The following is a 27668-nucleotide window of genomic DNA, read 5'->3' on the forward strand; positions in this document are numbered from 1 at the left end:
ACCTCAGGAACATCTTCAGGAGGACCAGGAATCAAACCGACAACCTGTTCTAAAACCAGAGGAACTCAAATACAACCTCACCTGAAGGTTTTCATAAACTCACCATGTTTGGTTTGTGTGAAAGTCTCAAGTTTAAATGCAAGAGGAGCAGAAAAAAGATTGAACCTTCATTCCTCACCTATAAATTATTTGGGTTATACAACGTGGATTAAATACACCCAGATCGCTTATTTATATAATATTTTTTTAAAGAACAAACAACGCGGAAGCAACAAAGTGGATTTGCTGGGGGAAAAATGGAGTGAAGCAGTTTGAGTGGAGTTTTCCTCCGGGAGATTAGTTTTATTTTTTTTAATGTGTATTTGCATTTTTAATTAAAATCTGTAGGTTATTCAGGTTTTAAACAATATTCTAACAGTGCAGACACTACAGTTTCTTTTTATTTCGTATTAATTACTCAAACCATATGTATATTGGTCATTTTTTGAGTTCAATTTTAGTTAATACACTGGCTGCCTGTCCGTCAGAGGATAGACTTTAAAGTTCTGATGCTGGTTTATAAAGCTCTGAATGGTTTAGGACCAAAATACATCAGTGACCTCCTGACCCAGTATGAACCTTCCAGATCCCTCAGGTCATCTGGATCCGGTTTTTTATCAGTTCCCAGAGTCAGAACCAAACACGGAGAAGCTGCATTCAGCTTTTATGCTCCATATATCTGGAACAAACTCCCAGAAAGCCTCAGATCAGCTGAAACACTCAGTTTATTTAAATCCAGGTTGAAGACTCACCTATTCTGAGCTGCTTTTGAATAAAGCACCAAATCCACACTTTTAAGCTTAAATTTCAAAACTTACATTTTAACTACTGACTTTATCTACTGTTCTGATTTTATCTACTGTTTTGATTTTTGATTTTAAATACTGTTTTGTTTGTTTGTTTGTTTGTTTGCTTGTCTTAATCAATTTTAAATCGTGCTTTTTATTTGTTTTTGTTTTTAATGTCTCTGTAAAGCACTTTGAATCACCTTGTTGTTGAATTGTGCTATATAAATAAACTTGCTTTGCCTTGCCTTAATATATTTATTTATTTTACTTTCAATTCTACAATTATGGATATGAAAGTTGAGCATTACACTAATAAAGTGAATTATGTACACATATCTGTGTATTGTTTTCCACATTATTTCAGAGTATTATCAAATCAGTGATACACCTCATTGCTTTCAGTGATAAAAGCGCGCAGATTTTACCGGAAATTCTTCACAATAAGAAATTAATGCAAAAAAAATAAATAAAAAATCTGTTAATTTATACCACGACAAAAAAAGTGGTTATTTATTTTTCGAAACTTTTTTTCATTTATTTATCTTGACATATCTGTAAACATTTAGGTTTTCTTTAGTCAAATAAAAAAACGTACTCGTGGTGACGCGGTGACGCACGCCAACCAGCTGCCGGAGCGTCATTTCCAGGCGACCGCGGACTCTTGCTTCGCGCCAAGCAGTTGAAGCTTTTTCTTACTTTTTTTTGATAACAGACCAACACAGCGAGAAAGCGCGTTCATAATGGTACGTGACATATTTCAGCTGCTTTTTCACTCAAACTGGAGCCTGTGTGCATAAACACAGCGGGTAAATATGGAGGAAATGATGCTGTTGTGTGGTTAAACCTCGCTGCTGCTACTGATGATGATGATGATGAAGCGCAGTTAGCTCCTGCTAAAGAGGATAAACTTCAATCCTTTGGTTCAGATGAAGCTTTGAGCAGCAGGTGAAGAAGGTGAAATCTGTGAAGTGTAAGAGCGTTCAGTTTGTAGTTTGTGTAGCTGTACGGTCTGCTGTGGAAGCACACTGACTAACATGCAGAGGGGGTGACAGTTTAAAGGAAAACCATAAAGCAATGGGTGTAGAAGGACACACAGGTGCAGATGCTTCCTCACAGCTGCACTGCAGGCTACAGTGAAGCAGCAACATCTGTCGCATGTGTGAAAAGACTGAGCTGACTTTGAATACGTTTGTTTTTGTTTGGGTGCCAATAAGGTGATTTTAATTCACTTAAATAAAACTAAAGATAAAAATTGTTTTGTTTTGTTTTTAAAAAAAAGCAAAATTAACTGACGTAAAATCAAAAGTTGACTTGTGGTGTAAACTCATAAAACCTAGCATAAGGAAATGTCCTTATGCTAAGATATTCACTGGGAGTGACAGGCTGAGGGAACATTCATAGGACATGCAGAGGGTTGGTGTGACAGATGGTGGTTATGTCCACTAATGGTAGCAGCAGAGTGAAGAGGATGGCTCCTCAATTAGGGAAAATATAGGGAGGAACTAGTGGGTATGAATATATTATCAAGACAAGCCAGTCGGTTTTAATTTATGTATCTGAGTAAGCATAATAAAATGGATTTAAGTAAAATAAGTTATTGGGGAACCAAAATAACTACAAATAGGTATAAAATAAGTGAGCTAGTCTACAGATAAGATTAGTAAATAATTAAAATAATAAAAGATTTCCACTTTGGGGGTGAAATAGTTTTGTTGCAGAGAAATAATCTGCAGGAAGTGAAACCTCAAAATAGCAAAGGGTCCCTGAAACCTGTCCACTTTACAGCAGGAACAAAACGTCTGGCTCAGATTGGACACATGATTGGACCCATGACATCTGTCATATTGGTCATTTATGTTGGAATGCATTTTTGACAGTTGAGACTTTAAAAGAATCGACTCTGTTTAATGTCTTAAACCGCATGAGTTGCAGCCTAGTGCACAATGTATTTGAATGTGTACTAAGGATGGATTTATCCTGCCATTTGCATTCATAGCTCCTACTCCCAGGCACTTTGACTGCAGTATGAGTCCAGGGCTGTCAGGATGTTGTATAGTTTTGATAAAAGTGATTTTTATTTTGTTATTTTAGTCTAAAAGCCAGACGACTGTCCTATTGCTGTTCAGTAGGGAGCAGAGGTTACCAAGGAAAGAGAGAAAATGGAAAACATCTAACCTAAAAATAAGTAAAGAAGCAACAAAGTCAGACGCATTAAAGTCAGATGATAAGTTGGAAAAAATTGCAAATACACAATTTTTATAGAGAATCTATTAACTAAGCCTTGAAATGGCACCTAAACTGTCACCAAATCATAAGCATGCACGGAGGAAAAAAACATCTTTTCAATAGAAATCATCTGTTTTTCCTTTTACGTAATTCTGTAATTCTTACATTTTGTACTCTTCTGTGTGTGCAGGACATCAGGCGGTTCTTTGCACCGACGTCGGCTAAGCCTGCGGTGCAGAAACCTGCCCCGAACGGAAATGACAAACAGGAGAAGAAGAAGAAGAATTCCTCGTCAACGGACGAGGAGGTGAAAAAGAAGAAGAAAGAGGCCAACAAGGTGAGGAGCTGCCCCCTCTCCTTGTCTCCTTTCTCTGTTCCTCCTCATCCTGTTTATCCGGCTTTATTGTGGTTTCATGTTCTGTAGGTCAAAAGCAAAAAAACTGAGGAGCAACGCAAGGATGGGGAGAAAAAACGAAAGAAGCACGCAGTCATAGCCTCAGGTAGGCATTTCCTCCACAGTGATGTCTCGGTATCACAGCATTGTTATTTTTCTGAAGGTTTTTAAAGGATTTGTTAAAATACATTATTTTAATGTAGTTTATTGCTGTTTTGGGGTTTGATGAGATGTGTGCAGGGACTCCGAGACATGCAGCATCCCCAGGCTCTTCTGTGCAAACAATTTAGGCTCATATTTTCATCTAAAGATGAATGGAAATAGACTGTAGATTTAGATGAGGACAGAATTATTAGCCCCCTATGAAAGTTGAATTTTCACCCCCTCAGACGCAGAAGAACTAGCAGGATCAAAATGTTGTAGTTTTCAACAGTCTCACATGTTCTCCTGACCAATCACAGCTCTTTCTTCCTCAGCTAATCTCTCAAGCTCCTCCAGATTTGATGGATTTTAGTTTACCCCACAGATTTTCAATAAGTCGGAGTTTTGTGCATGTCAGTCAGTAATGTGGATTTAGTTCCTCGCCAGGATTCACGTGTGTTTTGAGTCGTTGTTGTGTTGGAAGACAAAGCGATGAACCAGACCCAGTTTTGCTGCTGACTGTTTGAGGTTTTCTTTCAAAATCTTCACATACCCATCTTTCTTCATGATTCCTTCCACCTTGAGTTTTTCTTGGAGCCTTGCAGCTCGTTTCTGTGCAGGGTTCTAGTGATGCGTTGTGTTTGTGCTCAGACTCAGATGAGGAGGAGCCAGTAAGGAAGTCGAAATCCCCCAAAGAGAAAGCGAAGACGAACAAAAAAGATCCCGTGCAGTACGTCTCTGAAACAGGTGATGTTTCATATATGCTCTTACCTCAGCATTAAAGGGAAAATGTCCTTTTTTTTTATAAACGCGTGATAGGAGGCCTCTCTGTTCTGCTTGTAGACTCGGACAGTGACAACTTCCAGTCCTTGAAGAAGACTTCCAAATCCAAGCAGAACGGCGCCGCAAAAACAGCAAAAGCGGACGCCGCGAGCTCTCGTCTGGAAGCCAAACAGTCAGGGAAGTCTCCTGTCAAGTCATCCTCCACCCAGGGAAAAACCACACCAAAATCTCCTCCTGTGCCTTCGACCCCAAAGTCAGCTCCGCCCCCTCAGCCCAAACAAACCCCCACATCAGTACTCGATTACTTTGGCAACGCGAGTGTTCAGCGCTCGGACAAGAAGCTGGTAGCCAGCACCAAACGAAAGGCTGTGAGTACTGAGGCATTACTTCTCTGTGTGTGTGTTTCCTTGTTTTTTTTACTCATCCTCTCATGACTCAGTAACGATCCTTTGTAAAAACTCCTCAGCCGACTCTCGCAGACGACCTGATAAGCGATGAGGAAATCGCCAGGCAGCTGCAGATGGAAGAGGACATGGAGGTAGGCTGATCAGCTGCTGCTGGTTTATTTGACTTTGAATTAGAGCTGCTCAGTAAATTGACAGATGGCTGTGACCCGTAGTTCATTACAGCTCTTCTGCTGTTCTCATGTTTTTGCTGCTTCACTCTCAGCTGGAAAAACAGGTCCACGAGGATGAGGAGTTTGCCAGAACGCTGGCCATGCTGGATGAAGAGCCAAAAGCGAAGAAGGTAAAGGCTGCAGGCATTAAAAAGGCTCGTGCACTTAAATTCTCAAGTTTATTTCAAGTCTTGTTTCTTTTGTCTTCCCAACCATCCAGGCTCGCAAAGGCTCTGATGAAAAACAAGTCTTGACCACGAGCCCCAAAAAGAAAGCCACAGACGCTGCCGCCCCTGGGAGCAGCTCGAAGACCAGCGTGTCTGAAGATGTGGTTAGTCCGTCTCCCAAAAAGACCACGGCTCCTGTAAAAGCCAGCTCCAAACTGGCCATGATGAAGAAAAAGGATGATGACAAGAACGAAGGGGTAAAGAGCAAAACCCCTACTAAGATGAAAATTTCTCCCAAAAAGGAGCCCCACGCTTCATCCATCTCAGAGAAGACGTTCACCCCCAAAACTGGAACCACGCCCACCGCACTTAAGACTTCTCCCAAGAAACCGGAGGTGAGCCACGCAGACGACCTATCAGATCAGAGGAAGAAAAAACCTGAGCATATAGATAAAAATATCCACTTCAAACAATTTAAAACCCAGATTATTTTCCTCTGTCTCAGAGCACGAGCACAAGCCCTGACGACCAAGAGAAGAAGAAGGCCAACTCTTCAGCTTACAGGAACTTCCTGAACAGAGATGGGCCGCGAGCTCTGGGCTCAAAGGAAATCCCGAAGGTAACCTGTGCTCACTGTAGACACCTTTGTTCAGCTGGCCAGCAAGCTTGCACTGCCTTTGCTTTACTGCCTGTGTGGTTTGTGTTTTCCAGGGAGCAGAAAACTGTTTGGAGGGCTGCGTGTTTGTCCTGACCGGCGTCCTCGAGTCCATGGAGAGAGAAGATGCCAAATCTCTCATCGAGCGCTACGGAGGCAAGGTGACGGGCAACGTCAGCAAGAAGACCACCTACCTGATTCAGGGCCGAGACAGCGGTGCATCGAAGCTGGAGAAGGTGGTTAACGTGGCATTCTTTGGAAACCAGACTGTCTGACAGATCTCTTTGGACATGAATGCATCACCATATTAAAGGATATCTGCTCTCTTTGACATCAATCAGAAGCTGGAATAGAAAAAACTGTTTAAAGCCTGAGCTTTTATCTCACAGGGATTAGCTGTTCCAGCACCGATCATGTGTGTTATGAGTACTTTATCAATACATATGATACAAAATAAGGAAATGCAATAAGAAAATTAAGATAGACTTTAAGGATAAACAGTTTGAGCTCCAGATAAGAAAAAATGGCAGAAAATGATAACAAAAATCACTCAATTTTTCTTTATTATCCTCTATTTTTCCCACACACACGTGAAACATTTTGCTTTATAGTTTTGTTTTTTGCGTTTCTCAGGCGGAGAGCTTCGGCACCCAGATCCTCGACGAAGACGGTCTGTTGGAGCTGATCAGAACCAAACCAGGAAAGAAGTCCAAGTATGAGATCGCTGCGGAAGCTGAGGTCAGTATTGAAATTATCCTGTAATGTACGATTTAATCTTTTGTAAATCAGTTAAACTAAAAAAGTATGTATATATATATATATATATGTGTGTGTGTGTGTGTATATGTGTGTGTGTGTGTGTGTATGTATATATATGTATATATGTATAAACTTATCTTGTGTCACAGCTGCTCATTTCTGCTCCCGGATTAAACGCTTTACATTAAAAGATGAATTTTACCCATTTCCGCTGGGTTTCTATACCGTCTGCTTTTGTCACATAGAGCAAAACCACAAAGACCAAGACGCCTCCAAACCAGGCTTCAAAGAGCACCCCCAAGGCCCAGAAAATCTCTCCCTCTAAGGGTAATTCCAGGTCACCTCACACCCCGAGCCCTTCAAAGACGGGCCAGGCACAAGGCCACGGTACCAAGACCAGAGACGGAGGGACTCCACCCGGGAGAGGCTCGGGTCAAACTGCGCGAAGGGAGCTGGGCCTGTCCTCTTCTTCTTCTGTCCCAGAACAATCATCTCCATCACCCACAGAGGAGGGTGGCAGCCTGCTGTGGGTGGACAAGTACCGTCCACGCTCCCTGAAGACTGTGATTGGCCAGCAGGGGGACCAGAGCTGTGCAAACAAGCTGCTGCGCTGGCTGCAGAACTGGTACAAAAACCACGGCAGCGGCAGCGGCAAACCAGCAGGTAGCAGAAGACTGAATGTGATTTGTTTTTGGTTGATTTCAGCTTTTTAAACCCGTCTGTGCTGAAGACTGCGTGTGTTCTTTTCTGCTTTCTTCTATGCAGCGGCTCGGTTTGGTAAGTTTGGAGGGAAAGATGATGGCTCAGGATTCAAAGCCGCTCTGCTCTCCGGACCACCAGGGGTGGGGAAGACCACCACGGCTGCCCTGGTCTGCGAGGTCAGCGTGAAAACACACACAGATTTATTGTGAGCAGTCTGTGTGCGTATTCGGCACGCCGCTCTAATCTCAGCCTCGTGTTCACTGCGTCTGTGTCGTCCTGCAGGAGCTGGGCTTCAGTTACGTGGAGATGAACGCCAGCTGCACTCGCAGCAAAAACAGCCTGAAGGAGGTCGTCGCCGAGTCGCTGAACAACACCAGCATAGAGAACTTCTACAAAGGTCACTCCTGTTTTCAGCTGCCTTTATACAAGTGATTAAAAACGACACGCAGTCTGTGCACAGGCCGGCTGTCTCTTAATAAAACAGCAAAGGTAAACAGATGTGATTGTTGTTCTCGTACAGCAGTGACTTCTCCATTAAAGTAGATAAGAGCTCACTTATTCCACTTTTTCTTAAACAGCAACTCTGGCTGTGCTTTTACAATATTTATGAAGTGCATGCTGGACAAACGTTTTAATAAATTGGCATAACATACAAACGATTAATCAGTGACACTTAAACCTTCTTCTTCTTCTTGCTTCTTGGTGTTTTGCAGGCACGTCGCAGACAGTGAGCAGTAAACACGTGCTGATCATGGACGAGGTCGACGGCATGGCTGGTAACGAGGACCGCGGAGGAATTCAGGTAAATGAAGGCATTTCTTTTACAGACTGTAGAGATCTTAACTTTTATAATTTAAAAGTTTTAGATTAGGGAAATGTGGAAAATAAGCACTCACAGGTTTCAGCGCTGGTTAATGGTCGATGTTGGACTGAGCAACTGCAACAGAAAATAGATCCTCAGACTTCTTCAGCTGACCTTTAGATCACATGCTTATTGGTTTATTTCTGTTGTTTCTTCGATATTGATGTATTTCTGCTCCTGTAGGAAATGATCGGCCTTATTAAAAATTCAAAGATCCCCATCATCTGCATGTGCAACGATCGGAACCACCAGAAGATTAGATCTTTGGCCAACTACTGCTTCGATCTGCGCTTCCAGAGACCGCGAGTGGAACAAATCAAGGTACTCACACATACGTCTGATAATTACACGTGCATGTGTGATACAACATCAAAGCCCTGTATATAGCTTTCAGTATAGATGGTGCCTTTCCAGATGTGCAAACACTAATCAGAGCTTTGCATGACGAGCTTTAATGCACTGGGGCCCGAGGGCCTGAAGATTTTCGGCATTGTCCTTGTGCACAGAGGTTTCTCCAGATTATCAGAATCTTTTGACGAGATTAACTGTAGATGATAATATGCGCAAACTCTTTACAATTTTGCATCGAGGAACATTATTCTGAAATTGTTCTGCAGTTTTCTGCAGATTGGTGAGCCTCTGCCTGTCTTTACTGCTGAGAACCTTTTTCTCTGTAAGATTTATTTTTTAAACTCTGTCATGACACTGACCTGTTGCCTGTTAATCCAATTAGTTGCTAATTGTTCGTCCACAAGTTTCTTTTTAGTACCACTTACTTTTGAGCCTTTTGTTACTGCCATCAAATTCAAAATGAGCTTAGTTTAAACATTTGAGATGTTTTCTGTGTTTAATCGTGTTTTCTTTTATTGTTGATTTTATTAGTGAGATTTTTAAATCGTTTCCTCCTTCTTTTATCTATATGTAATCCAGTGTCTCAGCTTCTTTTGGAGTTGGGTTTGTGCTAAGTGACAGACTGATAAACGCTAGAATTTCAGTCACCCAGAGAAACCACAGTAAACAGCATCTATGACAAACGCACTTTCTTCTTCATTTCTCAGGGAGCCATGATGTCCATTGCTTTCAAGGAGGGAATCAGGATCCCGCCACCAGCTCTTAACGAAATCATTTTAGCCTCCAATCAGGATGTTCGACAGGTAAAGAAATCAAAGCGTAAACTCATAACGAGGCTGAGATGGTTGTGTCCTGTGGTTACCTCCTTACCACTGTGGCTGTTTTCGCTCCAGGTGATCCACAATCTCAGCATGTGGTCAGCCAAGGACAAGGTGATGACGTACGACCAGTGCAAGTCCGACGCAGCCAGCGCACGCAAGGACATGAAGCTCGGGCCGTTCGACGTCTGCAGGAAGGTGTTTGCCTCGGGGGAGGAGACGGCCCGCATGAGCCTCATCGACAAGTCGGACCTCTTTTTCCACGACTACTCGCTGGCGCCGCTGTTCATCCAGGAGAACTACCTGCACGTGCGCCCAGCTGCTGCAGGGTGAGAGAGGCCACCTGCTTCATCCCATGCGTAAAATTGACCAAGATGTCAAACTTTTATTTTAAATTTGCTCGTTTCCTTTGGGGTTTTTTTGGCAGTGGCAATCTGAAGTCCCACCTGGTGTTGCTCAGTAAGACGGCTGACTCCATCTGTGACGGCGATCTGGTGGACAGACGGATCCGCTCAGGACAAAACTGGTCACTGCTACCCACCCAGGTAACACACACACACACAAAATTGCATTGCTAGATTTTCTTTTAATCATAGTGAAAGCAGCAGCTAGCTTATCATGAGAGCGTGGACAGAAAGCCGCTCAGTGAGCCTTGAACGTTGATAAAAGGCTCCCTGTGGGATGCATACACAGGTGCTTCTCTGTATTCTCATAAACATGCTGAAAGGCTCTAATTAAAGCCCCTGATTATACTTCTTGTGTTTGTGTGTGTCTGTGTGCATATTTGCAGGCCATTTATGCTAGTGTGTTACCAGGCGAGCTCATGAGAGGCTACATGAATCAATTCCCGATCTTCCCCAGCTGGCTCGGCAAGAACTCCTCGACCAATAAACACTCGCGCATCGTGCAGGAGCTGTCCTCGCACATGGGTTTAAAGTCAGTGTTTTTTCTTTATCATCTTAAAATGATGCTTTTAACACATCGCTGAGCTCAAACTGCTGTTGCAACACTGAATTATTTTATCTGCTTGGCTCTTTTCAGGACACTGAGCAGCAAACAGGCGGTCAACCTGGATTACCTGCACTACCTGCGACAGGCGATACTAAATCCACTCCAGAAGCACGGAGCGGAGGGCGCTGCCGAAGCTGTGCAGCTGCTGGACGACTATCAGCTTATCAAGGAGGACGTGGACAGCATCATGGAGATCAGCGTCTGGGGAGGACAGCCCGACCCCTACTCCAAACTGGACTCCAAGGTGAGGAGGCGGCAACATTTAACTGTTTTGGTTTTTGTATTTTAAGTTTTACAACTTTTCCTACTGATAATGACCTCTACTACTGAGGCTCTCCTATAGAAATATCCACTGAAACATTTGTCAAGACAAAGAGCTTCCAGAACTTTTTCTATAATACACATTTGTTATGTAGAAAAGCTGAGACGTCCTGTTGAAATCGCACTTCTTTTCCTCATATTAAATGGTTTTTAAATGGATTAAATGGTTCCCTGGTCTAGTCCAATGTAGATCAAATTATGTATGTTGCCTATGATGTAAAATGAGTTTGATGTCCCTGCATTAAAGGTAGTTTTTGTAAAATTCTCAAACATTCTTTAACTAAAAGCAATTCCATACACCCACTAGTAAAATGCTGCCCCCTGGTGGTGGTAAAAATGTTGTTAAAAATCTACAGAAGGGAATTACAAAAAGTACCTTTAAAACCAAAATTATGACGTGAATGATCTCAAATTGCTTCGTCAATTTCTGCGACTCATTAGAACAGAACTGGACGTCTTTAAGTCCCAACAACCAGTGAGTTTTGACACGTGTCGTTGTCACCTTACAGGTAAAGGCCGCCTTTACACGGGCATACAATAAAGAGGTCCATCTAACACCATACTCCCTGCAAGTGGTGAAGAAAGGCCGCCGTGGTGGGGGAGGGGACTTTGAGGGAGGGGAGGAAATAAACCAGGAAGATCCGGAGTCTGAAGACGAAGGAGAGGGGCTCAAAGCCGACGCTATGATTAAAGTGAGTGCATTCAAGCTCTGGGATCATTATAAGTGTTAAGTTCACCTTTCTGTATATTTCTCACACATGCATTCCTGTTCTTCCCTGCAGCAGAAGAAGGCCAAACCCACCAAGGAGTCAAAAAAGGAGAAGAAGGAGGATTCTGGAAAGGGCAAAGGCAAGGGCAAAGGCAAGGCTAAGAAATGACCCGAGGAAGAAAACTAGCCGCCCTGGTCTGGACTGATGATGTTCTCTGCACTTGTATCTATCCAAAGTAGTAAAACTGGTCCCTTTAAACACTTGAATACAGACTGAGGAGCGTCGCACCTGTTTTTTAACTCCAAATCTCGCCATACTGAACAAATGATGTGCGTAATCTTCTCGCTCCACCACCATCATGTCTGTACATCTCTGTAGGAACGTGTCTCATCAGGAGTGTCGTTTACTCCTTCTGATAATGCGACTTTGGCTGGAGGACTGTTTCTTTTTCTACAACTACAGTACAGAAATGCTTTTGCTTTTGCTCTGCAGTCAGCACAGTTTCTCTTTTTCCTGTACATTGCAATTTTGTAAAAAAAAAAAATCCAAACAAAAATACACGAGTATTAATAGAGAAATGTGTTGCCTAGTGACTTATTTGAACTTTAACAAATAACTTTAACTGCTCTGTGGCTTTTTCTGTGGGACATGCCTGAAATAACTCAGCTGGCTCCTTTCGATGTGGAGGAGCAGCGGTGCTGTTCCAAATCCCTCTCAGAGGACTCCCTGCCCTCTCTCTAAGGGAGAGCCCAGCCACCCTTCAAAGAAAACTAATTTCTGCCGCTTGTATCCACACCCTTGTTCTTTCAGTTACTACCCAGAGCTGGTCTACACTTCAGGGTAGGAGTGTAGACCAGCATCCACATCACTGTGGGCTGGTGCAGATGCTGTACCGCTCTCTTGCCAATTTGTCTATATTTGTATATAGTTGAAAAATGTTAAATATTCTGGGGATCCAACAAGAGGGCTTATCTCATGCACCACCATCCCGACGATAGCCGAGCAAACTTACATTAAATTGACTCAACAGAAAAAGCGTCCAACTGTGGACAGACTCAGCTGTGAGCAACTGCAGATTGTGGTGACTAAATGGTTGCCCTTTTGATCGGATCTGCCACAGCGTGAGAGGCGGGATACACCCTGGACAGCTCACCAGTCTGTCGCAGGGGGAATCACCAGTTAACCTTACCCCACTAACTGCATGTCTTTGGACTGTGGCCCAAGTTCTATACAACATCTGCCTCGCAGAGCCCTGAACAAGAATTAGATGGATGATAATTGAAAGAAAATCTGAAGTAACCTCAGACAGTAACCCAGAGGAGAGGTGAAATTTGAATAATGATGAGCGCAAACGTCTTCCACTCTCCTCGGTGTATCGTTGTACTGCAGTGACTGATTATAATTTGAAAGAGACACAAAGACATCTCAGTGTTTCAGCTTGAGCTCTGGAAATGAGCTCGTTGCATACTTTTGATACCAATGATGATAAAATAGAATTTCTTAATAATAAAAAAAACTGACATTTTTATTGAAAATACATTTTGTTAGAAACATGAATACAGAACATTTACTGACCCCTCCCCCAAACTAACTGGACTACCATATTTAAAATGAGAAACAAATGGGAAATTTGGACATCTTTATATATTTATGCACACACACACACACACACCCACACACCCCCTCTGGTTGATGTCTGTTGTACTTTTATTGGGTTTCATCGGGTTCGTAGGTCTGCATGTATTTTGAACAGTCGGAGATCTCTTTCACCTGACTGGCACTCAGACTCTCAGAACACATGGGACACGATGTCTCCCTCTCCAGCAACCTGGAACAAAGTTCAGTTTACACGTGAACATTTAAAATTTCTATTAATTACACTAGTTAATTACACTGCCTCTCTTTAGTGAGAAAGAATACAGCCAGGGGACTTATAACATTATTTAGCACAAAGACATGGTGAAGTGGTTAAATGGGTTTTTCCTGTTTGTGTGCAAAGATAAAAAGTTGTTATAAAAGGGGCGTTGAAAACTGAATTTCTATCACATAAACTAGAATAACAAAGTGACCATTCAATGGTTTTACGTGCTGTTCTGCAAATGCGATGTAGATGCCAACAACAGCTCGAGCTCATTTAATTTGGGGGAGAATCAGGTGAAGATCAAGGAACTCGGTAAAAACTTTATATTACCCACCATTTGTTATGGATCGTCTTAAATTTCAATTTGTTAGATCGTAACATAAACAATTTAAAAACACACTTTAGATTTTTATGATTTTTTACGCATCAAAACTGGAAATACAACGCCGAGTCTGTCCCGTATGAATCAGACTGTTAAACATCAATGAAATGCTGACAGTGTAGATGGCTTCACTCTCAGGAGGTGAGACCAGTTTTGACATGAAACACACTCTAATGTTTAAAATAAGAGAAGCTTCCTCTTAAAGTGAACACAAAGATTACTGATAAAGGTGGAAAAGTATTCAGCGCTCCAATAAAAATATAACTTTTGTCTTTTGGCAAAATAACAAAAAACAAACTTGACTCCGTCATGTTCAAAAATAGTCAACAGGGAAACCAGTTCACCCACTGCTGGTGAACTGCTCACTATGTCATGCCTGGTTTTATGGTTTTAGATGCGAGTGTGCCACTTACAGGATGAACTGTGAGTACAGTGCAGGGAATTCACAATGAGGACAGATGGACCAGTCCTCTTTCAGCATGTGACGACCCTGAGGAAGAAGCAGATGGATCGAGAATCAGATGAAGAGTATACAGGTCTGTCTTGGTAAAGAGCATCACAGTGTGTGAGCGAGCCGTCCTGTGTACCGTGGCGATGCAGTAGGGCAGGTTGTTTTTGCAGGAAATGCACAGCAGTTCGTTCTGCGGCAGCTGGAAGCCACAGAAGGGACACGGAGTAGTTTCCTCCTCCAGCTCCGACTTATCCGGGCGACTAAGGTGCAGATGGGAATTAAAATGAGGAGTCAGGGGCAGAATGGGCAAGAGGAGATGATAAAGCAGAGGATGGATGAAGAGTGTAAGGATCACACGGACTCACCGAACCATCGCCTCAATCTTCTTCCTGTACTTTGGGTCGATGTCATTTCGATACTCCGGTCTCATCAACATGGCAGCGAAGCTGAAGGCCGAGTTCTTCAATCCGGCGCGGTGACATTCGATTACTGCTGACGTCAGAATGGGAACAACATCTACCCACACGCAAACACACACACCGATGAGTTTGTGGCTTTTCACCAGCGTTTAGGTTTTATCAGCCATGATGTGAATCAGACTGACGAGTTGACTCACGTGCAGGAAACTTGCTGATGTTGTTGCTGACGCGGATGAGCATCCGTGCCCCCTTTAAATGGTCTCCTCTCTTTACATGAATCTAAATGTAACAACAACAATGAGAAGCAGGAGTCAAAAAGGTGCTTGTGTGAGCTCTGACGATATCAGGAGCACTTTGTTTGAAACTTATCCACATCTGCAATGTTGATAACTGCAGGCTAATATGTTGAGCACAATTTGTTACCTTAAAAAGACTACTGAAATACAGTACACTGTAGGTGACAGTAATAGAACATACAGAATGTAATTCTTATACTTTGGAAATAGCAGGATCGTGCTGAAAAGGTCAAACCATAGTTTTAAGAGTCAAACAGTCCAGGACCCTTTGATGGACCCACAGAGGTAAGAAATAAGCCTGTATTTGTAGTTTTATATGTAAACAACACAGTCGACCCTGTCGATAATGGCCAGCCTTCGACTCCGCCTCCATCTGGAACAACTACTAAAATCTTTTAATTAGGACATGCTCAAAATCCTTTTATCCTAACCCTCCCACCCTTTAAGGCAGACAGCTGCCCCTCCCTGAGCCTGGTTATGGTTTCTTCCTGTTAAAAGGGAGTTTTTAATTCCCACTCTCACCAAATGCTTACTCAAAGGACATCGTCTGATTATTGGGGTTTACTCTGTATTACAGTAAAGTCTTTCATTTCCTGTTGTTTTTCTATCCTCAGCTTTAAATTTACAATTGTCCAAAAAGACAAAAATTGCAGACCATCCGCGCAGCTGCATGACGTGTGCTCTACTCACCTTGACCAGTAAGTAGGAGTGGAGGATCATCAGATTGGTGGCCATCTCAGCAGGGATCTTAATCTTCTGAGCCTGCAGCTCTGTGTACATGCTGAACAGCACGTCGTGGGCATTACGGTAGTTCCCTTTGGGAACACACAAACGATTGGAAGTAAGCATGTTTTATTGTGCTGTTGCTGCCCACACATAAATATGTTTGTGTGAATCTGTTTGCACCTGCACACTGCTCTTCTCTGGCGATGATGATGGCAGTGCGAGCTGCCTCCCTGTACTGCTGCAGGGCCATATACAGCCGGAACAGGTACTTTGCATCCTGGGAGGAAAAGAGAAACATGAACTAATAGATTTAAAAAGTTTCCCTCTCAAATTTACTCAGGGCTCTATTTGCATAAAACAGTAATAGCTGCAGAATTCCTTTCAACTATCTGGTTTAAGTTGTGTCTTTGCCAGACTGGTGACCCATCTATCAGAGGCTTCCTGTGACAGCTGGGACAGCTCTAACTTCCCTGGGACCCACTTCTTCTTTTTCTTCATATTCTTCTTTCAGCAGCTCCCTTTACAAGTCATCACAGCAGATCATCTGTGTCCCTCTCACCCAATCCCTAACGTAATCATCCGCCACACCAACCCTCCGCATATCCCCATTCACGACATGCATGAGCCATCTTCTGTGGTCTCTGTCATTTTCTCCTGCCTGGGAGCTCAATTTTCAACATCCTTTGTCCGGTATATCCACTCTTCCTCCTCTGCACACATCCAAACCATCTCAGCCTTGTCTCTAACTCTCTGATACACTAATTTCCAGTATATCATTTCTAATCTAGTCCATCCTGGTCACTCCCAATAAACATGACACATGGTTTAGGAAATGGACAGTGGATAATTTAAAGCAAGAAATACTGACACATAAAAATCTTGCAAAGCTAAACTAAACTAAAAATTTAACAAACAGAAATGAGAGAATAAATAGCAAAAACTTGCCCACTTTCTCTTAACAATGGCTCATGTGCAAATTTTCTCTGATATATCAGCAAGCTTAGAAAATCCTGCAGATACACAGTCAGCCACATTTGTTACCAGATGTACCAGTTTGGGGGGGGGGGGGGGGACACAGGTAAACATCAGGTATTTATTCATTTATTTAGAGTTTAACACTCAAAAATATTATCTGCTGACATACTAGCTCCCCAGTAACTGTCATGAGACATTATGCAAGTGATGGTCCATCCTGACTGCAGGAAAAAAAATAACACCTTTCTACAGCAGAGACTCACCTATTTTAACCATCAGGCATAAGAAAACTGCCTCAAGTGCTTAGAGTTTAAACTGACTAAGAAAACTGAGGCACAATTTACAGGCAAACTGCAGTTTTTCTAGTTTTCTCCAGATAAACAATGTCTCAGAAACACAGTTTAAAACAAGAAAGCCTCAGCAGTATTGAAAATCTTCTTCTTCAGTCCTTCAAAGTAATGCTTACTACAGACAATCTGTCAAACAAACTCCCGGCTGCTCTCTAATCACAGATCTGCTGTCCCATTACCTCTTGAAACACAACATTTGTGAAGAAAGTCTAAATCTTCTGGGTCCTTTTTAATATTACATCAAAACCCAGAAAACTCACGACTACAGCTGCTCACTGAAGGCGCTACAAAGAATATATTCACAGGGAGAAAAGGAAGTAAAAATACTGCAGAACAATAATTTAATAATCAGAATATGCTTGCTGAGTTCAACCTGAAACAAAAGGCTCTAGTGATCCAGTTACCTTGGGCATGCCGTCACTTTCCCCCATCAGGTAATCTATCAGCTGATTGGTCAAAGAGCTGTCCTTGGCCTGACCAACCTGGAATACACACACATCAATAAAAGAAATGTCGCACACACACACACACACACACACACACACACACACACACACACACACACACTCTTTAGCTCACAGCTCTCACCGTCTCAATTGCCATCTCGATCGCCAGGTTGTCTTCGGTGTTAGGGCACAAGAGGAAGTGCTTCAGCGCCTGACAGTTGTCCAGAAAGAAAAGAGCCGTTTGAATAGCAGGAGTCATAAAACTAAACATGACTGATGAGTGAATTCATTGCTCTTACTCTGCTGTACTGTCCACACTTCTGGAAGAATTTGCCAGCCTGCAGGTGTTTCTTCTCTCCCTCAAAGTAAAGAGCGATGCTCTGATAGTCCTCCTGTGTCGCCTCAGAGCCTGATGAACACAAAACCCACCAGCCATGAAACAACAGTGAAAACTATGCATAATTAAACAGAATAACACAAAGAGAAAACAGCTCAGGCCTCGAGCAAACACTGCAAAAGGGAAACACATTTCCAGAAACAGGCTGACCGATGATGTCTGCGTAGACCTCCATCTGTCCGTGCTGCTGCGCCAGCTGGAAGGCTTCGTCATTGCAGTGGGATAAAACCAGGAAGTGGATGGCTGAGCCATAGTCGTTCAATCGCAGAAAGAACCTGGGGTGCACACAAACAGACAAATGGAAAAAAATAAATAAATCACCAAGCAGAAACAAACAGAGCTGACAGAAAATTAATGAGCACCAACCCTAACAGGAATGAATCCTTAAAGTCTTTAAACATCAAGTACACTGAACCACAGCTACTCCCAGCTTCTACTGTGATCCTCCTAACTGTCATCCATCACCTGTTAATAACAGTTACAGGCCTAAAAGACATTCAATTCTCTAAATCTATAGTAATAATAGTCATTGGTTGCAGCTTTGTGAATGTGAATGTATCAGGCACCAGTTATGCAACCTTCAGTCTCAAGAGGTCACTAATAAAATAACACGGTCCTGCCAATGTTTTTGTACACTCAGTGCCTTTAATTTGTTAAAGCTGTAAAAGCTGTCCCTTTTACAGTAAATGTTAAAAAAGTGAGAGTTATTTGTTGGATTTTAAGGTCAGTAAAACCCTACCTGGCAACCATCTTCGCTCCATCGATGCTCTGCATCTCTCTGACGATGCGAACAGCTTCTTCTGGATTGTTCAGGTGGTCCAGGAGCACGCGGATTACGTTGTCCCAGTCCTTCGCGCTCTCGTAGGCTCGTGCCGCATCCTTGTATCTGTGCACACAGTTCTCAGGACGTCAGGTTCCCTTTCAGCGATCCACACATCACAGCCACAGGTACACAAACTAACAACCTACTTGCCATCCGCCTCCTTGGCCTTTGCATACTGCAAGTGAATCTTGGGAGAAGAGACGTTTGGAAGCAGCTCTCCCACCTTTGTCCTGAGAAAGAAGCAAAACAAAGTAAAATCCAACCAAGATGATGAGAAACGTGCAGATTGGATATGTTAGTCAGGGTTTGTTCATATTTGACTCACCAGTTTTTGCAGCGAATGTAGACAGAGGCCGCTTTGTCATAATACTGTCCTTTTTCATAAAGCTGAGCAGCTTCAGAGTATTGCTGTGATAAAGAAAAAACACACACAGATGAAGATATGAACAAGACACACCACCTCTGATCTGTAAATGCAGTCGTCTCCATTTTTCAAAGTCTGACAAACAAAGTAAGACAGACTTTGACTAAAATATACACAGCATATGTTGTGTATATTTCTGCTTATAAAATTGGTAGAGACGCAGCTGAGACTCACCCCAACAAGGCAGTTACTCACACTCAATTTTTGCTCCAGTTTGTCAAATCTCCCCTGGACTCGCAATAAGGACAGGGATTATTATATTTTTAAATTCCCACAGATGTCCCTTATCCGTGGAGCCTGAGGTTTTTTTATTTTGGTCACATGGTTTTCAAGCTGTAACTGACTAAATTTAGGGATCCTTTTTTAGGTGGAAATGGCTGCCAAAAATGTGGGGCTGACTCTACCTTCATGCTCTCCAGTATGGCCCCACATTCCTTCTTGAGAACTCTGCTCGGGTGCTGGATAGCCTGAGCGGCTCCTCTCCTGATGTCACCCATCCTGATGGACATCCTGGCCACACCTGCCTGGCACGCCTCATCGTGCTCCTGGAACTTCCCAGAGAGGGGGAAAATTAGAAAAATGGCTACAAACACAAAACTGCTTTATTTCCTTCACCTCTGACTAGAACCTTCAACTGCCATCTTGTGCAACAAATAGAAAGAATATAATCTGTAATCTATAACTTGTGCTTGATGTACAGCGACCCTCCAACCTGCCTTCAAGTGTCCCCTTTGTAAATACAGGGAGAAAGTGCGCAGGAGATAAGACTCTAGGTGACATTTTCAGCTATGAAACACTTAAAAAATAACACCAAGTCACAAACATCACTTAAAAGGAAAAAACTGAATCGTCAACATGAGATTTCTCTTACTTTGCTGTTGTGGGCCATGCCTTTTTCATAGTGTGCCAATGCAGTAACATAATCTCCACTACAAACAGAGAGAGTGAGACATTTAATGAGAGTGTGGGCAAATCAGGTCTGTACTAAACCTGTGCCATGTGTGTAAACACTTACACAAATTCCAGATGAACAGCATATTCTTTGGATATAAAGGGAATCTGATCCTCTGCTAGCCTCTTGGCTAACATGAGAGCACTGTCCCAGTGCAGCAAGTCTCTTCTCATCTAATACACACAAAGACACAGACACAGTACTACATTAACCATATTATTGTTACAGATATTCTGCATGCAGTAAAATCTCATGATTGTAACGAACATCTTAACATTTTACTGCATGTGACACCATAAAAAAATGCAAGGAGTCAATTTTCAGTCTCTTAAATGTTTACACAGACGCAAACACACCTCCAGAGCAGCGACTGGGGAACTCGAGGACAGATAAAGGTCTTGGGCCCGGTTGTAGTCCTCCAGAAACATGGCCAAATGTCCTGCCAGTAAATTCATTTCCTCTGTACCCTGGAAAGAGAGAATTACATAAATACTATGAGAAAATGAGAGAGGAAACGAGTGGACCAGTCTAAAATTAGAACAGACAAAGGCGATGTCTGTCAGGAAGAATCTGTGACACACGAATTATGTTTATGTTTATTTAAAAGGGACAATGAATATTAATTAACATGACAGCATAGCTTTATCAAGTAAATATGCCAGATTTAGCTGTACAGGCTACTTTACATCTGTGGTCCTTGGCAGGTTGATGGCATCATAAATTAATCAACACAACTAAACATACAGAGGGATGTGAGCATAATTAAAAAAACAGAAACAAATGTAAAATAAACACATACCCAAATAGCATATTAAAATTCTAATGCTAAAATCATTTTATGAAAACACATTAGAATCGAGGACTTTCAGTGAGACTATGTCTAATCAGGAAAACGTGTGTGTATACCTGGATGCTCTGCAGAGACAGCACCATGCCGACATTGCCACTCATGCGGTACACCTGGATGGCCAGCTCAACCTCCATGTGGATCAAGCAGGCTTTGCCCAACTCTGCCCAGTCTGCATTTGTGCCTGCAGACTTGCACAGAGCCCAGGCTTCGTGGAACCTGGACAGGAAGATTATGTTATTTATAAGTCCTTTACGGTTCTTCTCGCATCCATCAAAGTCGTCATCGGCTGCCTTAAAATTGCAATTTTGTAAGTTAACAAACTGCTTATCTTGAGTGAAAATGTAAAAGCGGGTAAGAAAAGTAAATCAGTGAAAAGGGATGAGTGGCTTTTTCAGATGCTTTCTTTTATATCAAAATGAAGTTTGATAAAAATGTTTCAAATTAATAACAGTAATAACTTTAATCTCTTCCTTCATAACATTCTTTCAAAGCAGCACAAAGCAAAACTGACTGCAGACAGGACATATTCATTCCTTACATTAAATGTGAACCAACAGCGATATCACTTTAAGGCCTTTTCCACCTGGAGCACACACAGTTCAGTGTTTCCAGCATCGCTGACCTTTTGAGCATGAGAGCCTGGGCGAGCTGCCTGCTGAGCTCTGCCGATGAGTCTGTCGCCGTGCGCTTCAGGAATGAGTGTGTGCTCAACTCCACTTCGCTGATTTTACCACTCGCCGTTTGACAGGTCAGCTCGCCATTGTAAAAGAGCAGAGGCTTCTGGGAAAAGGGGAGCGCAGTGCTCCCTACTAACACCACCTGTGGGCCTGAGCAGAGTCACAGAGAGAGGAAATACACTTAAAAATATCACCTGTAGTAGATTTGAATGCATGTGGGCACTGATGTGATCTTCTTATTACTGCCCTGTGATGTGGTGCCATCCCCCTACCATAGATGGTGGTTTTATGCAGGGCGTAGGTGTAGACTTTGTCATCATCATAGGCTACAAACACCCCTCTGTCTGCATGCCAGTTGTCCCAGAGCACTCCTGTGATGGTGGGTGAGAAGTTGGGGAGCTCAAAGCAGGACTCTGTTGCCTGCATTGAACACACACACACACACACGCACACACACACACACACACACACACACACGTATGTTACTGTAATTCTAAAGAAGTTATGCCCCCAAATTAATGCTGAAAGACTGCACTTCAATTGCCTATTACTACCACAAAGTGTTACACACAGTGACATTCATCTTGGTGAAATATTTAGTTATAAAGTTTCACTACAATATGCTCCGGTACTTTATATGCTTTTTTATTTAGGTGAACATTAATACTTTTAAAAATCACTGACGTTTGCAGGGGAGAGCAGGAAGCCGCTGTTCTTGTTATCGATGAACACCAGTCGAGTGCCAATAACGTCAGGGAAAACTTTCCTCACACCAACTGAATGGCTGTAGCTGTTCACTGTCTCCCAGTCCTCCACCAGGACAGACACCACACTTCCAGACTGAGAAAAACAAAAATTCAAGTGATGTTAGCAAGTGACAAAAAACCAAACAAACGAAACAAAACACTGAGGGGGAAAGGAGGGATTGTGAAAACAGGACAAATATGACTGACAAGAAAAACACAATAAACTAAAGATAAAAAAAATATATATTTAATAACTGACAGTGTTATACTGATGTCCCCTCATATAACTATGACATGTAGATTTTGTAAAAAGGGGATTTTTTTTCTCTGATCGCACTCACATCAGTGCCATAGTAGAGGAAATCAGCAGTGAGGGCGTGGCAAAGGATGCGGCCTTTTCTGTCATCATCTGGAAAAAGCTTCATCTGCTTCTTCTCGTCCTGATCTTTGCCTTCAATCTAAAAACACAACACATATACGGAGGCCTGTAGTTTATTCTTGAGATAAAACAAAAAACGATGAAACCTGCTCGGTGATCAGTCACCAGATGGCTCACCACATGGAGCTGGACTTTCCCCTCAAACAGTGCAGCTGCGTAGTCAGAGTTAAGACACATGCTGGCTATTGTCCCTAAATACTCGATGTCCTTCAGCTTATTAAAACCTGAGACAAACAGAGACATTTCAGGGACGTAGAAGGGCAGAGATTCACTCTTGGAAACCTGACTCAGTGGACACACAAACACACACATAGACACACCTGGTTCCTGGTCTACCAGGGCGTAAAACCAGGCTCTGTTGTTCATCCCCACAGCCACATGGTACGGTCCCACTGCAATGAATGTGGGCTCTACTTCCACTTCTATCGTTACTGGACTCTCCTGAAAACACAGCAACAGATTCTCATATTACATATTTAAAGAAATCCTTCCTCTGTTTAAGGGCTGCTGTGAGCCTGTATGAGTCTGCTAATCCCTCGACTCTATTAACAAAACCTGGTTTTTAATCCAAGTTGTTTGAGTTTGTTGTTTTTTGCTGATTTTCTTGTTTTATTTCACATCTTGTTGCCAGCAGTAAGCCACCTCAGAAAGTACTCTCCTATCTCTGCCGTTTTTTGTTTTTTCAGAATAATAACTGATGATAATTATAAGAGAATGTGTGTTTGTGTGTGTCCTTACCTCCTCCACCTGGTTGCAGACAGTGACCTCCAGCAAGGAGGTGAGGTAGGCCAGCCGGGTGCCATAGCTGTCGCCAAGAATGGGCAGCTTTGTCAGGAAGACATGGAGCGTCCCTCTCTGTGTGGAAAGTGCCAACAGCTGGCCGTCATCTGTCCAGCTCAGCTGATCCAGACCTGTAGGAGGAGACACAGCAGGATCCGCAGTGATTGAAGAATGTAAGATGGCCTATCTGGATGGCGAAAAAAAAACAAACTAAAATCCCCCCAAAACAAAAACAACAGCCTCACCTTTATTCTCATCATCCAGCTGAATTATACTGCTGATATCTTTGCGATCTGACAGCTCGTGGATTTTTATGCTGGAGCAGAAGCACAGGGTTAGATTTTTCCCATTTACAAATAATAAAAAAAAAACAAAAAAACTGAAATGGCAGCCCAGCTGCTTTATTGAAAGCCTGTGTGCATCCTCGCTTGATGCTGGTGAGATGGCCACACTATTGAGTCCATCTTTACAGCTATAAGTGTGACACAGCTCATTCTCTGTCTCTCCGAATTTTTGTGGGGCAAAAACCCCCAACAAAGTACACATTTTTTTTAACATCACACGAAGATTCTGAAGAGTGGCGGTGTTTTGCGTACCTGTTGTCCCCACAAGACGCAGCCTTGTTCAGTGCTGTGGAGATGGCCACACTGTTGAGACAGTCTTTATGGTTGTGAGCCTGATAGAGCTCATATCCTATCTCCCTGATGTGTGTGGAGATGACCACAAAGTATCCATGGGAGAAACCAATGAGTATATACCCATCACCATACCTACACAGTGCAACAAAGATGGTGAGAGAACACGTTTTACTGCAAATAACTCAAGTGTGATTACCAAAGCTTGTTGTGTGTGTGAACAGATGCAATACCAGCGGTAGGACACAATGTTTCCATAGCGGCGCTCGAAGGCTAGCTCTATTGGGTTTCCAGGGTCGTTGATGTTGAAAAGCATCAGTATCTTCTTGTCCACAGAAACACTCACCTGAAGGGTGGAATAACGTGCACTTTTTCCATGACACATTTCAGACATCCTAAACCTTTTATCACCTTCATAAGAAAAATTGATTTTAACTTTTCTGCAAATCCCAGATCAGCTGTCATGTTCAAACAGACCTTCTTAAAATTCATCTCCAGTACAGGTTCAATTTGAAACTAGCAGAAAACAGACTCACTGTGCTCTCTCCTTGAGCTGACCTTTCATCCGTCTTCATCACCGAGAAGTAAATTTCAGCAGGCTCACCACGAACTGTTGTCTGGCAAAAGATCAGAAAGTACACTCGGTCCTTAAGGCTTGCTGTGACTGATTTTTAGTCCAGTTCAGATTTAATTTGGCGTACTTCAGCCTTTTCTCCCTGTTTCCTGAATAGCTACTTAACATCCACCCTTCCATTGAATCCATTTCTGATGTGGCTTTAACAAACAGGTCTGTTAATAGTTCTTTGGGAATCACCTTGTTGGTGCAAAAATACTATTATGTATTATTGTGCATTACGTACTATTACATTATGCTTGTCACACTGTGTTATGTTTGGCATTTTTCACAGATTCAACCAAAGAAATTATGTGTTTTTGTCACAGGCGTATAGTAACAAAATGCGTAAAGATACAACTTAAAATTGCCTGCTTGCTAAGCTGTCTGTTATGTAAAGAATCAACACTGGTTCACACTTTGAGCTAGCCTTCTTTATGCTTGAATGATCCCTTGATCAAATGGCTTAGCAAACAAAGCACAGACTGAAGTGAAAATGAGTGAAAAAGCAGCAAATGTCCAAAGAAAAACTCTGAAAGACCTTCAGAAAAACTGGAAAACAATTCTTAAAGAAAATTATAAGACATGAGGGCTGGTTTAAGATTTTTGCACACTACTGTATTTGACTACCTGTCTGATGGTGTCTCCCTCATGATTGCTGATACTCAGCGTGTTGTCGTCACTCCCCAGAGCCAGCAGATTCTGGGAGCTCCAACAGCCACAGGTAATCTTCTTGCTATGTTTGCCTATCAAGTTCAGAGAGAAGGAGGCAGAGAATCAGTATTATGGAACAGACTAAAGACCATTAAACCATCCAAGATTATATATACAGTTGTGTTGTGTGTTACCCAGCACAGGGATCTTGCGTGAGGTCTGCTGATTGTAGATCAACAGGTTTCCTTTGACTGTTCCGACTGCTAACAGCGGGCTAGTCTTTGACCACAAGATGAAAGACATCTGATCTCTGTTTGAAACCATCAACAATGAGAACACAAAACGTTTAGCTTTACTTATTTCAAGATTAGTGTTCTATTGAAACAGGGAAAAAAAACATATTTGCAGTGAAATTATGCAATGACTAACACTTGCATTACTTATTCAGCAATTAACTGTAGTAGAATGATGGGGTTTTATTTTCTCCCTCTGAAATGGTCGTACCTCATACCGCTGTCTATCTGGGATGTTTTACTGACACTGGCATCCCAGAGAAAGATGGAGCTGGATTTTGCAGCTATCACTGCCAGAATGTCCCCATCCTTATCCCAGTCCATCCCCACACAGCGTCTTACAGAGAAAGAGGAGAAAGGAAGTTATTAAGAAAACCTGAACATTCAGTGGTAATCAGCTAAATAATTGATTTTCTCACACTTACCCTGGAAGGTTGATTTCAGTCCACTTGTGTCCATGTCGATCAAATATTTTCACTGTGTTGTCCTGTCTGTGTGATTGAAAATACAGCTCAGTCGAAGACAAATAGCAGACTGTTACACAGCCTTCTCAGAGCTATTTTGTTAATCAAAATGGCATACTCACCCTGCAACAGCGATATAATTACCAAGGCTTTTCTGCCACTTGTACAGCAGGTTAGATCCCGCCCAGGCTTTTTCAGCAAGCACAAAAACACTCTGTGGATTTAAAGATGTCCTTATAGGTTTGTTTTTTCCCACTCTACCAATTTTATAGGTCAAAATGAAGAGCATTATAACACAGCCAGAAAAGGGAGTCGCTCATCATCTTCTATAAGACTGAAGTAGCGTTGTCAAATCCAAGAAAATGTATCCAAGTTAAAATTTTCAGGGTACCTGGTAACTGATTGTTTCCCCAAATAAATCTGTTTTATTGATTAGTATCACTTCACATTTCTCACCTATTTCTCCACACCCCACAGTCTTGAAAGCCACTTACCTATGGGGAGGATGAATTTTTGGAGAGGTTCAAAGTCTCTCTCTGGCATAAGTTTTAGCAATTCAGTTAATTTATTTTTTCATGTTAGCGCCCCAACCTTAGAGACATACAGTACTAAATTGATGGAGTGCCACTTCAACGTACAGTTTCATCTTATTTGCTTCTAAATACATATTAAAGCATCATCTAGAAAGCTCCTTAATCAAACTATATCAAAACATGTGCCAGATAGCTAGGTGTACAACATACCCATGCACTGGTTGCAACAAAATACACCCGCAGAAGTTACTTATAAAACAGAAAAGTGACAACTAACTTATTTTAACTTAGCCTAAACTCATATCTGCGTTATCAATACAAAGATTAGCTCAGCAACCTAAAATATTTTAGCAAAAACGCACAAAAAACGCTGTTTAAACAGACGGGTGACAAAGGAGAAAGGTGCTATGGGTAATATTATTTTAGTTGTGAGTATAGAGCTTTTTGTTATTATTACTGTGACTATGTTTGCCAAAACAGCCTGTTTTTTTGATTATTGGATAATACACAACGCAACACACATTTTTAGCGGACTTTGGTCGACGTTCAGTCTGTCTTCAGCTAACACTTGGCTAACGCTTGGTTTCTAGGAGGTGAATAAACGCAGTTAGCATCCAGCTAACTGAAGCGCGTGCGTGTGGAACGAATGGAATGAGTGAACGAAAATAAAAGTAATTTATTGGTACAAACCTTCATCGCGATGCTGTTTAGTCGTTAAATATTGGAAAGGACAGGTATTCACTTCTCAAAGCATCTCAGACTTACAGATATGTGTATGTATTACCCACAATCCTTCACTCTGAAGCGTCTGCGGTTTGGCGCTGTCATGGCAACAGTCAGCAGCCAATGAAGTTCTGTACAGATTAGAGCGATCAACAGGTTTCAAACAAACACTGTAAAAAGAAGATGTAAAAGATAAAGAGGAGGTCTCATATTTAACAGTGGGTGTTGTTTAATATGGATTTGTTCTATATTTAATACACAGAATAAAACACAGATTACTAAATAATGGACACCGAAGAAAGCCGAAGGAACTGAAATATGTCTCTTCGCATGTGAATTTAACCTTTGGCAGCCAATAATTTTAATGCTCTGGGCATTATCTCGGAACAGATATGTACTGGTTGCCCTTTATATTA

At 42.2% G+C, this 27668-nt stretch overlaps 2 protein-coding genes across 2 annotated transcripts; one reads left to right on the plus strand and one right to left on the minus strand.

The window, feature by feature from the left end:
• The first annotated feature begins 1472 nt into the window (after positions 1-1472).
• On the plus strand, positions 1473-11926 carry rfc1 (replication factor C (activator 1) 1). The gene is made up of 23 exons (XM_063475305.1): positions 1473-1570; positions 3244-3390; positions 3478-3553; positions 4240-4335; positions 4432-4739; positions 4838-4909; positions 5041-5118; positions 5208-5549; positions 5660-5773; positions 5866-6045; positions 6443-6547; positions 6814-7231; positions 7334-7446; positions 7553-7667; positions 7984-8072; positions 8316-8453; positions 9191-9286; positions 9377-9630; positions 9729-9846; positions 10092-10237; positions 10343-10556; positions 11143-11325; positions 11416-11926. The coding sequence occupies exons 1-23, from the start codon at positions 1568-1570 to the stop codon at positions 11509-11511; spliced, it is 3501 nt and encodes a 1166-aa protein (XP_063331375.1). The 5' UTR covers positions 1473-1567; the 3' UTR covers positions 11512-11926.
• Positions 11927-12864: 938 nt separating this feature from the next.
• Positions 12865-27325, minus strand: wdr19 (WD repeat domain 19). The gene is made up of 36 exons (XM_063476312.1): positions 27220-27325; positions 26119-26210; positions 25958-26023; positions 25744-25869; positions 25434-25549; positions 25216-25331; positions 24509-24589; positions 24206-24318; positions 23934-24107; positions 23583-23653; positions 23296-23468; positions 22878-22998; positions 22675-22781; positions 22460-22576; positions 22057-22212; positions 21645-21792; positions 21318-21522; positions 20752-20911; positions 20202-20312; positions 19909-20018; positions 19765-19822; positions 19298-19444; positions 18795-18877; positions 18616-18699; positions 18386-18532; positions 17797-17921; positions 17549-17658; positions 17392-17460; positions 17208-17285; positions 15659-15755; positions 15443-15567; positions 14654-14735; positions 14403-14553; positions 14174-14297; positions 14000-14076; positions 12865-13171 (listed from the first exon to the last, which is right to left on the minus strand). Exons 1-36 carry the CDS (start codon positions 27223-27225, stop codon positions 13051-13053), a joined length of 4047 nt encoding a protein of 1348 aa, XP_063332382.1. The 5' UTR covers positions 27226-27325; the 3' UTR covers positions 12865-13050.
• Positions 27326-27668: the final 343 nt, after the last annotated feature.

This window comes from Pelmatolapia mariae, linkage group LG6 (assembly GCF_036321145.2).
Source record: "Pelmatolapia mariae isolate MD_Pm_ZW linkage group LG6, Pm_UMD_F_2, whole genome shotgun sequence".
Classification (NCBI taxonomy): Eukaryota; Metazoa; Chordata; class Actinopteri; order Cichliformes; family Cichlidae; genus Pelmatolapia; species Pelmatolapia mariae.